The sequence below is a fragment of the Patagioenas fasciata genome, chromosome 15 (genome assembly GCF_037038585.1).
Source record: "Patagioenas fasciata isolate bPatFas1 chromosome 15, bPatFas1.hap1, whole genome shotgun sequence".
NCBI classification, from domain to species: domain Eukaryota; kingdom Metazoa; phylum Chordata; class Aves; order Columbiformes; family Columbidae; genus Patagioenas; species Patagioenas fasciata.
The window spans coordinates 15,056,760-15,070,625 of NC_092534.1; the positions used below are offsets into that span (position 1 = coordinate 15,056,760).

Genomic DNA, 13,866 nt, shown 5'->3' on the forward strand with positions numbered 1-13,866 from the left:
TGGTGAAGTTGAGCAGATCTGCTATGGGTGAGCTGGGCAAGCTGAGTGGTGCCAGTGACCCACCAAATTCTTCCATCTATCCCGTCGGTGCCCTTCGCCTCAATATTCCAATTATTTCTCTGATTCTTGCCTTTAAACAAGGTCAGTTAATGGTTTTAACATTGTTCAATTGGGAATATTAGGAAAGAATAAACTTCTAAAGCTGAAGGTGTGTTCCCAAGAGGATTCCTTACACGTTTTGCTGGTCTGGGATTTCAGGCAGAGAGCTGCATGAACACTGATGCATCTATGGTGGTTTTATATTTTTGTAGAGTCCGGCAAGGGAATTTGCAGAATCCCCAGAAAGGAAATCCGCCTTTTCAGCGAGAATGCTCATTTGACAAGCTGCCAGTTCTGAGCTAAGCCTCATTTAATAAAGATTTAGTCTGTGGGGACCTGTCAGTGGAAACTGAATTTGGTGAGAGTGTCTCATTCTTTTCATCGCTGTAGTGCATAGAGGCTTTCAGCCAGCATTATGGAGAAAGTAGGGATAAGAACATCCAGTTTAGAGGACCCCTTTACCTCTGGGAACATTTCTTTGCTGTGTAAGATGGAGATTGCTGAGTTGGTAACAGCTAAGGAATAAATGGATTGTTATTTGGCTTCACCCCAATAGGACTCCAGTGTTCACTGCTGATTAGCACGGCTTAGATCTGCATTTGTGGGCAGGAAAAGAAACTCCATCCCAATTGTTAAGCAAATCCTTTCTACTCAGGACTTTCCATCTCTCTTTGGTTTGTGATGTGAGATGCTCTGATGAATTCCAACACCTGCCCCAGTGTAACTTGGGGAAGCTGAGGTGTACAGACCTATCTGTGCTATATATTATTTAGCCAAAAAACTCTGGTGAAGATTGTATTGCGTGTTGGTTACTGCAGTAAACTGAGTATCAGCAAGGTTGTGTCTTTTCAGCCTCCGCACTGGTGACTTCTGTGATTCGGACCAAATATAAAGGCAGCGTTGAATGTCTTTAATTATGAAATAAGGGGTCAGAATGTTAGTATGGAGGAAGCGATGATGAATCTTTAATCAACCTCGCCTTGTTCTCAGTCATTGCCTGCACAAGGGCACTTGAGAAATTAATCTGAATTAACTGGAGGAATAAATTCAAAGCAGATTAGTCAAACCACTTCAAATACACTAAAGTGAATTAAACTACACTGAGTTAAGGCCATTCTAGTTAAACTACATTAAAACCCTGTGTGAACTCTCATTTGTAATTAAAGTGGCTTTAGTTCACAGCTCTAATAATACCAATTAACTGTGGAATGGCATTGCCTGTGTAGATAGCTTCTCAGCTTTGAGGAAGCGAGCCCGTTTGTTTAACCAACTTAGTTAAATAGACTTGAGCTATCTAGTCATGCTAGGAGATGTTTCAACTGCAGATCTGTTTCATTGTCTTAAGGTGATTTTTTTTTAAAAAAAGGAAAAAAAAAAAGTAAAAGAAAGAAGTGACATAATCTTTGGTGTTTTCCAGAAAGGAAAGCCAATAGCCAAAAAAGCTCAAGGCAAAGTGTTGGCCTGTATTGTTTGCTCTAGTGTGGACTTGCCCTATATATATATATATAAAATCTATTGCACTCCCTTGACAGGATGCTTTGTCTGGGAGGTGTCTGTGTAAGGAGATGAGACGGTGGAACCTGTCCTGTGTTTCCATGGTGCTCTTCCCCATTGCCGAGGGATCCGTCACAAGGAGAACGCATCTAGGGACCGTGGGAAAAGCCTCTTCCCGAGCACGTTTCCTGCCCAGCCTCGCTCCTCTGCTGTGCTGAGCACAGGAATTGGCTTGGGAAGGCCTGTCCCCCCGGGCAGAAGAGATAGGGATGGTTTAGTGCTGAGATCAGCCGTGGTTTCCACATCCTCCCCCCACGTTGCGTTTGCCAATGCGCGGTTGGCTGCGTTCCCTACCAAAGCCTGCATCCTTCTGTAGGGGCTGCGGGATGAATGACATCCTGAGACACTTTAAGTATCTCAACAAACACCACATACAGCATTTTTCAGAAATGAAAATCAAGTCTCTGAGCACACAGTGTGTTCAGAACAAGTCGATGAGGGGGTCAGAGTGCGTTCCTCATGTTGCCAGCATTATGAAAAAAACAGTTTAGGAGGACATAGTTACTTATCATCTATTAGTACATAAGCTTCTTAGAGATGTCTTGAAGCCTGCAGAAAAATGGTGTAGGAAGTAGTGTAGGCATGACACTATCCCACAGCAGTTTCTTTTCTTGCTAAGAAGACTTCCGTCCTTCATGGAATAAATAGACATGAGTGCTCCATTGGCAGCAGCCCAGTTTGCTTCATTTGTTCTTCTGGGTGAACGTTTTACTCTTCCCACACTCCTTTAACCTCTCTGTTTTAGTATCACAATCTCAAGTCACTTCATGGAAATCCAGAAGGAATATTAGTTGCAGATTCAGTGGAAAGCTTTCTTTTGGCAAAAGCTGACTTTAAGGTAAAACTACAAACAGTGCTCAATCTGGCAATGATTAAGGCAGCTGTGTTGTTGAGATGCTCAAAAGCTGTAGCTGGTTTGTCCTGTGAGTTGAAATTATGAAGTTTTATGATGAAATAATCTTCCATCAATAGTTTTGAAGTTAAAAGGAGAACTGCGTGCTTTTCAGGAACCATCTGAAGGCTTCAGCTTTGCTCTCGATTTCCTTAATGACGCTTTACTGGACTTTCTAACTTGTAGTGCTATCCAGAAATATCCATCATCTGTTCCATGTGAAGAGCTGCTCGCTACGCCATGCTGCTGCTAGTACAGTTGGGGTCTGAAGAATGTGGTAATTACAAATTGGATAGGTCGAGGTTGATAAAACTCGTACTTGATAAACACAGGGATTATTTTGAGCCTGGGTATATTCAGAATTAACTTTCTAAACCTGTTCTGCTGCCAGGAATTCTTGTGCCAAGTAACCTCTGTGGCAGAGGGGGGTGGTGGCGTGAGGAGCTGTGGCTCCCTAAGCCAACACTCCTCTCTACGGTCTAGTGACGAACAAACAGCACTTAAGGCTGTGCTAAACCTTGACACTTCAGTCAATGCAACCTGACATTTACCTCCTGTGTTACAAAGCTTGGTGACTTGATTTAGGCTTTCCTTTCCAAGGCAACATCCTCAAACGTATCTTCTGTATCCTTGTTATGTAGATCACATCTCTTTGTGGCTTTGTATGTAAGATGAGGTGGAATATACATCCCCTTAAATGTAGTTTCAGCAGGTAAAATTAGCCTTCCAGGAGCACAGTGATCAGAGATGCGTTCAGGTAACTAATGCTGTGGATCGCAGTTTGGAACTTGCAGTCTGAGAGCTGAAACCAGCTGTCTCATATGGAGGTTTTTAATGCAGTAGACCAAGTGTATTGGTTGAATCCATCCACAGTAACAAAAGGCTTGGTCTTGGAGACCAAGGGTTGTGCTAACTGAAGGCTGATCTACACATATATCCTTAGGTGAAACATCAGCACCTATAGGTACCCTTATACCGAGCTAACCAGCCCCCAGTGTTTTTGCAGGAAGAGTTTTTGTTGTGCCCTGTGTTTCTCATTGCGATGGTGCTCCTCTGTGCCTATGGGGACTTAAACATTTCCTGCCCATGTTTTGGCTCTTTAATCCCATTGAGAGAGTAAATACCATGAATGCCAGCAGCGATGCTGGAGTTCAGAAAGGCTGTTAACACTGCAGCAGGCTGTACGAGACTGAGCGTATGCAGGTTTCATGGGGCCTTTCCAAGCTGGTGATGCTGCTCGCGGTTACTTCCCTGCGTGCTGCTATTAACTTTTATTTTGAAAGAGCATCTTAACGCTGTAGCTTCGTCTCCTGCCAGTCTGTCTGGTACCGCCTGGATTTACACTCATTTTCAGGGACTGCTCTGTCTCCATTTCTGCCATTAGTGTCAGCACAGTGGTAAAATGTTGCTCCTCGAAGTTGTCTCCATTTTCCCGTACGGGCAGTTCATGCATCATTTGCTGTAAAGGTTCTGATAGCTCAGCAAATGTTCAAAGACGAATTGATGCTCTTTTATGGCAAAAGGCCCAGTGCATAATTTTACATTTACTCGGGATAACGTGGCCTTGGATAACCGAGTCCCAGATTTAATGTTGCAGCATAGAGTGTCTGAGGGTTTATCTAGCCTCAACCCCCCCTCTGATTTTAAATACAGTCATTTAATCCTGATGAGCAGGCACAGGCATATCTTTGGTTGTGACCAGGCTTTCACTGCCTGCCAGTTTCTGGGTCCTAAACTGACTCATCAGTCAGAAAGATTAATAACTGCTCTGCTGGATGATTTCACTTGTTGTCATGGCACATATCCATTAATGGAAAACAAACATTCTCTGGAAAAATGAAACGCAGATCGTGGTGTGGTGGCCAGCCAAGTCCTTTTGGCCAGATGCATAAATTAAAGCATATATTAAGTGTTGAACTTCAGGTTGCTTGCTGCATGGCAGTCTTTATTTTTTTAATCTTTTTAGTATTTGCTTTTTCTTCCCTTTTAATGGGGGCTGTTTCCCTACATCTGGAGCTGCAATGTGAATTTTTTTTGGTAAAAAAGAGTTGCTGGGAAGATGTTTTCAGCTGGGTTCGTCTTCCCAGTGGTAACGCAGGAAGGCTGAAGGTGTGAAGAATGAAGTGCAGGCAAGCGGCGCAGGAAAGCTTTGCATTACAGCAGCCTGACGTGTTTAAAAAATAAAGAATATCCCCAAGGAGCTTTGGTGCGCCGAGTGTGTTAGTTAAATTAGTATTGAGTGTTGGTGGATGGCAAGGCTTCAGAAGTGGGAGAACGTGGGGCTCCGAGCGCAGCTTCCCTCTCGAAGGCCCCTTTCTGCTCAGGAACTCAAACGGCGCGCACACCATCTGGTGCAATCCTGGGAAAGGGGGAGAGGGCTTTTTCCCTTCCACCCCCACTCTCCTCTGTTAAAGATCCCAAAATTCGCTTTCTACAACAGACCTGGGTTTTGGCTGTTTATTTTGGGAAGGCAACGCCTGCCATGTCCCCCCATCGCGGTGCGCTGGGTGGGTTTCCGAAGGCTGGGAAAGCAACTCCGCGGCGACGTGGAGTCTCTGCGACGCTGCTGTTTGGTTTAACTGGCATGAATCTCGATACCTATGGGCCCTACACCCCATACATGCTGACGTTTGCTTGGCTGGAAAGTACATTGTGTGGTTCGTATAGTTTGTCAGGATAACTCCTCAGCTGGGAGTACCTGGGGAGCAGATGTGGGGAAAGACAGGGAAGAAAAGTCTACAAAGAGCAAGTTACTACCAGATCCTGTTAGAAACAGTCGCCAGTTTCGTTGGGAGTTGTACTTTAATCACAGTATTCTTTGTTTTGGTTGGTTTTTTTGTTCAGGAGGAAATTATTGTTTCAATTAGAAGGGAGCAAAGAAATGTTCTTTAAGGGGTTTCTGCATGGGGAGGATAAGACACTGATTTAAAAAAAAACAAGCCCCAAACCCTTGTTTCAGGTTTGCTGATACAGATCTATGTCTGCCATCTCAATATTGGAGCAGCACTAGGTGACTTAGGCCCTTTCCAGATATTTAAGTAATTTCTAATAAGCTGGCATTTGTCACCACTACCAAGGGTTTATACAAACCAGTTTACAGATAAAACACTTAATTCATTCATGTGGGAAAGTGTGGCTGGGTTTGGTGCTAGAATGGAGTTTTAAATTATATTTTATTTTATTTCACAAAATTAATTTGCATTTTTGGGTTCTGGCCAGGATTTTCTGCATTAAAGTAAATTAGAATGGAGTTAAACATTGCTTCCCTTTTCTCCCAGGAACATCTGACTAGAAACAGGTATAACACAAGAATTCAGCATGTGACGGCTCCAAGCCAGTGTGTCTGTACCATCCACTTTTGTTGTACCTATATCTGTGGATGGTATATGGAGGGGTTTAGCACTTATTCTAGGTCTTCCTTGAACAGAAGCATTGCATGGGGATTCATTTTTTAAAAGTCAATCTCATGCATGTATAATAAATTCCACCCCCTTTCAAACCCACTCATGCACTTGGATTTCTAATGAATAAGCCTGCATATTTATTCATGAAGATTAAAGAACTGCACGGATAGAGGCAGCTGGCTGAACTATTTTTTTTTATTATTATTTTTTATTTTTTTTTCCTTTAAATCTGCTGACCCCTAATCAGGAGTAAAGAGGAAACAGCCAAAATGGCTCAGCTTAGGTACAGAACATGGTTTCATTGAGTTGGATGCAGGGAGGGGAGAAAGTGGGCTAAAAAACTCCTGTTTCTATTGAAAAAATATATATAAAAAACCCACAAACCATCTTGTTTTCAAGGTCTGTCTTAGTGCAGAGCCCTCAGACACCCGGGCCCCGATTCACGTCCCGCGCCATGGCCGTGCCCTGGTCGGACGTGACGCCGTCTGTGTTTCCCGCAGGCCCTGTTGCTGTTGGGCGGCATCGCGCTCTCCTGCCTCGCTCTGGACCTGCTCTTCCTCCTCTTCTACTCGTTCTGGCTGTGTTGCCGCCATCGGAAGAGCGAAGAACATCTCAATGCCGACTGCTGCTGTACGGCGTGGTGCGTCATCATCGCAACCCTGGTGTGCAGGTACGGCCGATGCCTCAAAGGGACCCTCGCTGTTATTAACGCTTGGGGTGGTGTATCCCGTGCGTGCGTTTTCACGCTTGATGTACTGTATCTGTAGGTGGTCAATGTTGGTAGTAATCCCTCTTTCCACGTGGTATATGTATGTTTTGAATATTGGTAATGTATTTTCTCTCTACCACTTGCTGAACTGCCTAATGGTTTGAGCAATGGGAAAAGGAATAGCCAATGTCCCGCTCTTTGATACTTTGCAAGTGGTAAATCAAGGACACTGCGTCATCAGAAGCTTATCGCTTAAATAGGATGGATACAGTTGAAATATTTGTCGGGTCTAGATGGAGATTTCTTAAAATCTGGTGTCCAAAAAGAATGACTACGTGGGCGAGTAGATTAGGAAGAAAGAGGCACAGATTGTTCTTTTGGGTTTGGAGGTATTGGTATTTGACTGGAGTGGATGTTCAGATTTTGCAGCCTGTGTAAGACACTGCTGCATTTCATTATCTGCTAATGTGCCATCTCCAAGGGTTGCTAGCAATGCTGCTGGTGTCAGCAACGCTTTGTGTTATGACTGAGCAATAGAAAGCTTTCGGAGGTGAGGTGAAAAGAAGGGCTGCTGGAAAACAAGAAAAAAATAAGTAATTTGTGGAACATGGGCAGAAGTTAAAAGGAAAGAATTTATGTTTTGTTTTCTATTTTCTTCCCCCACCCCCCATCAACTCAGATGAGGATCCCGTTTTCTAGGAAGCTAATGGTGGGGCATCTGAAAGCAGAGATATATTTGCCAACCTCTGGAAGGAACTATGTACTCAGTTTGTTTTGACTTGGGCAGAATGACTACTCTGAGCTCTATGGATATGTGCCCTGAGGTTGAGCACTGCATTTCTTACCAATTTCAAGCATCATCTACTCTTCCCCAAGGCTCCAGGTGCTCTTAGTTGCCCCTCGGCAGGTCTTGGAGCAGTCCCCTGTTTAGAAAGGAGATGATGAGACAATTGTATTTTGCGGTGTCTCATAGCTCACTTTCTGTATTGACTTGCTGATGGGTGGTGGATCTGGTATGTGATCTTTTTGGAGGTCAGTGTGTTCCTTGAAGGCCAAACTTAGCTGTTCAAGGGCTAGACTGTGCTTCTAATGCATTTGTGTATTTGCTCTTTCGAGATGTATACTTAAGAGAATAGAAAACCCCTGAAGTACTGGAGCAAACACTGCAGAGCAGGCATTATGTTGTGAGTTTAACAGCTGGGGATGGATTTACTTATAGAGGCAGGGGCTCAGAGTTGAGGAGGAGAGCTAGTGCACTAGCAAATGCTGCTCTTTGCAGGGAGCTCCTCTGTGCTTTGCCGAATGCCAATACGTGCCAGGAATGGAAAGGTAGACTAGAAAACAACTTGCAAAGGAGAAATCTCAACATCAGTCACCTCTCTTTTTAGTGATCTCAAGAGCTTCAGCTGCATCCATTCCAATCCACTGAAAGTGCTGTGGTCCTAACCCTTTCTTACAGAAGCTCTAGCTGATGCTATTTATAGTCGTGCTGCTGCTACAGGCTATTGTTACACAGCATATGTGTCCAAGGCAGCTGCTGCAGAGCATGGTACTTGTGTTTGGTTTTAATTGTAGAAAAGGTTAGAAGGAGGTATTCTGCACATATTCCACAGCATGCATGAAATAATTTAAAGTTGGGAGGTCAGCATATGAACTCCAGAAAACTTGATGTGACTACCAGTCAAGTCTGCAAGCTGGAAAACTGCTTAGGCTTCCTCAAAGTCTGAACCATTGGTTTTCAGCCCTGATGTACCATTTGTTTTTTGCAAATATTAAATGCAGGAGTATCCTTAAAACCAAGATTCTGCCTGAATCTGCAGTGGTATTGGATGAGTATTTGTCTTGACCTTTTAAATTAAGTTTTAAATTTGCACTCTGAAGTTGGCATGCTGGAGCAGGTTGGTACCATCGTGATGAGTGCTGCCCACTCTCCTGCAAAGCCACGGTCAGTTTTGTGGCCCATTTTGGAGCAAACGGACACAAACGTGTGCTCAAACTGGTGCCTCTTGGCACTCTGTGCTCAGCATCTGGCTGGGAATGCAGACACGGCTTCTGGAAAGCAAGGAAGATAATCAGTGCTAGCGGGAGGTCCCACTTAGATACCAACAGTTAAAGATTAGTCCGCTGGATATATCCTGTCCTGGCTGTGCGTTACACGTAATAGAAGTGCCAGCCTGATGCTGTTAGGTTTCAGAGCGATGGGGAATAGGGCTGTTCTGAATGTCTGTGTCCAGCAGGCTGACCTGGTTTGCACCATTCTCTGCAGGGAAGAGAAGGAGCTTGGGTGGTGGAGCAGCGAGAGGTTCCAAACAGCAGCTGGTCTGTCCAAGTACCATGAAATGGAGAACTAGTTGACTCTGGTTAAGTCCAGCTGTGTCTAGTATGTGGTTATCTAGGTAGACTTAATCCCAGAGGGCTGTTTGTGCTGCGAATCCTGCTGAGTACTATGGGTCCCCATTTCCTAATGGCTTGATATTTCCTGCTGAGCCAGCAGAAGGCATAACGGGTTAGCAGGAGCTCTCCAGCAAAATGACTCTGTAATGAGTCTTCCCGGTCTCTCTAGCCACAAAGCTGCAGGAGTGATTTGCCTAGATTATTCCTTGAATGCTTAGTTCATTCCTGTCCTTTCTCATAATTTCATCCAGCAGTTAGATGACCCTGACTCTCCCAGAAGGGAGCTCAGCTCCGAAGGTGGGTAGGAGGCTTCATGAAGAAGGTACCTGCAAAAAAAGGGTACAAATAGATGGTGAAAACTTGCTTTCTTAAGTGCCAGTAATAGCACTTTCCCTTAGTGTGAAAGTGCAAGGTGGTAATTAGGCAGACAAATTAACATTCCTCCTGAGAACATGAAGTCTAAAAAGGGCTCTCCTTATGAAGTTCCTGTAATTAAAGATGACTGGGTATAGTTAGATTATTAATTTCTAAGGATGTGATGTGAATGGCTGGTGTTCATCTTTTCAGACTGGTGACTGGATACCCAGAGGGGTTTTCACTGTGTCTGTGTGGGTATTACAACAGGAGGATCTCTCCACCAGAAGGCATGTATATGCTCTCTGTACCAAGTTAACACTCTGCTATTCATGTATACCTTGTATAATCCAGAAGACATTTCTTTTGCAGGTCACATTGCAAGATAATTTGGAATTACGCTTGATTTTTCTTTTCTGTGTGGGTTTTTTCGTGGTGTGTTTTATTTCCTTGTTGTTTGGTTGGTTGGTTTGTTGTCATTGTTGTGGTTTTTTGGTTGTTGTTTGTTTGCTTTTTTGGAGTTTCTTTGTATAATCAAGGGATGTCCTAAGCCCACATGACTCTTGCATAGACACACCAGGGAAGCTGTGCTCCAGACTTGAACTTCTTGAGTCTTACTGAAGAGTGATACTGAAGAGTGTGTACACAACCTGCAGTACTTGAAATCCTACTGTTGTAACTGTAGGAATACATAGAAATCATGGCATGCTGCTCTTCTGTCTCATATAATTCTTCAAAGAGCTGGTATAGTGTACTGTCCCTACTGGATTTCTGTGGGTGTGCACCAGTGATGATAGTGTTAATCTCAGGAGTGCGGTGTTTTCTTGATTCAAGTGGGTTTCCAAAACTTATCAAAATGACTGTGTACCCAAGTGGCTTTTGAAATGCAGTATTGAACAGCAGGAACAACTTTTTAAATCATAGCATCATCATGGAATCATAGAATACCGGCTTGGAAGGGACCACAAGGATCCATCCTTTCTTGGCAAAAGCACAGCTTAGACAAGCTGGCCCAGCACCCCATCCGGCTGAATCTTCAAAGTGTCCAATGTTGGGGGATCCACCACTTCCCAGGGGAGATAATTCCGGCATCTGATTGTTCTCATAATGAAAAATTTCCCTCTTGTGCCCAATCGGAATCTCCTCAGGAGTAGCTTGTACCCATTACCGCTTGGTTTTTTTCCATGTAAAAAGGGAGTCTCCATCTTCTTTGTAGCCACCCTTTCAATACTGGAACATGGTGATGAGGTCTACCTTCAGCATTCTTTTCTGAAGACAGGACAAGCCCAGTTCTCTCAGCCTTTTCTTGCACGGTGGCTTCCCAGTCCTTTGATCATCTTTGTGGCCTTTCTGTGGAGTCTCTCCAGCCTGTCCACAACGTTTTTGTAAAGCAGGGACCAAACCTGGCCCAAAGAGGACGAAAGATCCATTTCTTTAAGGTTTTTATTCAAAAAATGTGAGTGAGAAGGAAGCGGGGAGAGGTGGGGTTGCGGGGGGAGACAGGAGACTGGCAAAGGTGGGTTTGGGAGAAAGATCTGGGGATGGCACGGTGTGGATTCAGGAGGAGAAAGGTGTGTGCGTGCTTGGGAGTGCGACAGAAGCAAAAATAGCAGCAGTAGAGATGACTTTCCTATGGAAGTGCTGAAAATGCTTTGGAGTATCTTCCAGAGGGTGCTAGGGTGGCAGAAAGCTGTGTCGTTCAGGAGTGCTGTTCTGGTGGCCACACGGCGTGATGGAAAGCAGGCGTCCCCACCGGGGGCTGATTCGTCATCCTGTTCTGGGGGGTAGATCTGCAGAGCCTCTCAAGGTTTGTGTGAGGAGCCATATGATCTGCCCTGACCTCGAGGACCTTGCGCTGTTGGGTTGAGATGAGTTGATCTATTTTTACTTTAAAAGAATGCGCTTAAATAGAATGAACCCCTCTGTTTCCCTTTAACCAAATAAAAGATAGCTAAAAACTAGTGCAAATCCATAAATCTGCTTTAAACAATAGCAACTTATACCAGTGTGTGTAGGCAGGGATTTGAAACAGCAGTTGGATTTAGATGAAGCCAAATGCAAACAGAAAACTAAACAACCGTGCTTCTCTGCTCTTCCCCCATGGCAGTTCCCCCGCTTTAGCTCCGCAGGCACAGCGGGTCCGGGCAACTGCCCCAAGCCTGGCTTTTGGGATGGTTTCCTTCCCTCTTCAACATCATAGAAGGGGGAACTTCCACCAAACCATACAGCTTGCGCTGAGAAGGAGGAACGGCTGCCTAAGTGGCTCTTGCTAGCACAGGGTGTGAATGCGGAGCTGGCTTTTGCTGGGCAGCGATGGAATAATTAATGCTTTATGTGCAGTTTCATTGAATGTGTGATACGCATGTCTAAAGGAATTACTTGAATTAAATGGCTTTTATCCCAATTCCTGTTGCTCTAGTGATTTCTTTGGCTGTGCCTGGAGGGTTAAGGGCAGCTGAAGCCGTGGGTCACGCAGGGCTAGATCGGGAGCCTACGAGCACGACTGCCTTGAACGGGCTAACAAGTTTAAAATCACTTACCTGTAGTTGCTAACACTTCATAAAGAGTGAGTACCTTTGAGTAATCTGGCTAATGCACCTAGCTGTGCTGCATCTTTAAGGACAAGATGACTGCTGCTACTTCAGAGCGCTGTTTCTGAACGTTTTCCACCAAAACAGCACTGCTGTGCTGGGAATACTGAGAGCCAAGCAGCAGGGTTCGGGCACTTACCAAGCCTTTGCTGAAAGAATAGGCTTCTAGTAGCTGTAACAGCCTGAATAAAAATTGCTCACCAATTAAAGGGGACAGATGTACATTTCAATGTCAAGAATGTTCTGGAATTTATTTGGTGTCTACAGTAGGAACAACTGTTGAAGTTTTCTGCTGCTCAGGAGAGTGAAAGGGTCTGTCTAAAATTGCTCTGATAAGACAAGGGGAAATTCAAGCCAAAGGGTTGTAAGAGCTGCAATGGGATGCTGAGTTGTCTTATCCTGGTTATGGCTATGGGTCTGTAATCTCTTTAGTTCGGAGGGAGGCATGCGTGTGCCTTCTTTATCCCTTCCACCCCCATGCATCCTAGGCGTGTGTTATCAAGCTCTGATAATAGCTGCAACCAGGGAGGAATGCAGAGGGCTTTTCTCAAATTATTAGCATTGTTTGCATTAGGAAAATGTTTGAGGAATAGCATTAATGAAGAAAGAGGCCGATTTTCTGTATTAACACTAAATATTAAGAGGTACATACCTGCTGCCTCTCTTTCTGTATATGATGTAGGCTGCCTGCTGTCCCTGGAAGACTTTTCAGCTGAGGCTTTTATGGGCCAACCTCTCTATAATTTATGGAGATTCAACTGTTGGAAAAAGCATGAGGCTGACACAGATTTTTTCGTAGTGGATCCACTTCCAGTGCGTGATCTTTGTTTCCTTTTCTTGTATATATGAAGAGAAAGCAGAAATGCAACCAGGTGAACTCTATCATTCTGCTCCCTCTTTCGGGAGGGGATGAGCCCAGGAAAGGAGGGATGGATCCCACCTTCCTGCAGCAGAGGAGCGAGGGCAGAAACAGTTGTTTGGGCTGCGGGTTGATGTACATGCCAGAACAAATCTGTGCAAGGGTGGGTTATCTAGACAAAGCCCACTCTGGCCTGCCTGCTTAGGTTCCTTTCCCAGCTGGGTGGTGATGGTGGTGATGTCCTCTAGTGACCCTTGCAGTTAGACAAAGGCACTGTGCTTACTTGTTCTGAAAGCTGTTGTTTGCCTTGTTTCCTTCCTCTTTTATTCCTCCTCCAAACCAACCCGCTATAACCCAAGTGCGGAGCTGTTGTGAAGAAACAAAATGTTTCAGCCAGAATAACTTTAGATTTACACCAGAACCACCCCCTTCCTTTCCACTACCACAAACACAACCTTGATGTCTTGAGAACCTTCACAGAAGAGATTCTGGGTGCTCTGAAGCGAAATATGAATTGAGAATAAGAAATTTGTATCTTGGTAATATTTGTTAGCCCTGAGTTTAGTTGTGTGACCCCTTTCCAATAACAGAGGAGGAAAAAACTTGTGAAGAAATGGGCATGGTAGGAGGAGCTGTGAGTCCCTGCAACAATGTCTTAATAGAAGGAGATATCACTGACTTGCCTGAGATAATCTCCAGGTTGCAACTCATCTACAGCATCTTCCTCCTTTAAGTGAGGCTTGAGCTAATATGGTTTACTTCATAATTGGGGCAGACTGATATGTATGGACAGTTATGGCAAATCAGCTGATGGGTGGTAATTTGCTAAGCAGCTGGAGTTGAATTGTGTCTGCAAGCTTGAAATTCTCTTGCTTTAAAAATAAATAAGCCTTTTGTCCCAGTGAGTTAGTGGGCCTTCCTCCCCAGTACTGTAAATCACTGCAACACAAATGCTTCTAATGAGAAGATAAATCCAGATAGATAATGTTCATAGATATTTCACTGTGTAG

The 13,866-nt window shown here is 44.4% G+C and overlaps 1 protein-coding gene across 4 annotated transcripts in view; it reads left to right on the forward strand.

The window, feature by feature from the left end:
• The window catches only part of TTYH3 (tweety family member 3), a 77,001-nt gene that overhangs the window by 31,972 nt on the left and 31,163 nt on the right, over positions 1 to 13,866 (forward strand). For all 4 annotated transcript variants that reach the window (XR_011741421.1, XM_065850979.2, XM_065850977.2 and 1 more), the window contains exon 2: positions 6,450 to 6,619. Coding sequence is in view for 3 of the 4 variants with exons in the window: in XM_065850979.2 (XP_065707051.1) it covers positions 6,450 to 6,619 (170 nt within the window). In the remaining variant the exon portion in view is untranslated. The remainder of the gene's footprint in view (positions 1 to 6,449; positions 6,620 to 13,866) is intronic.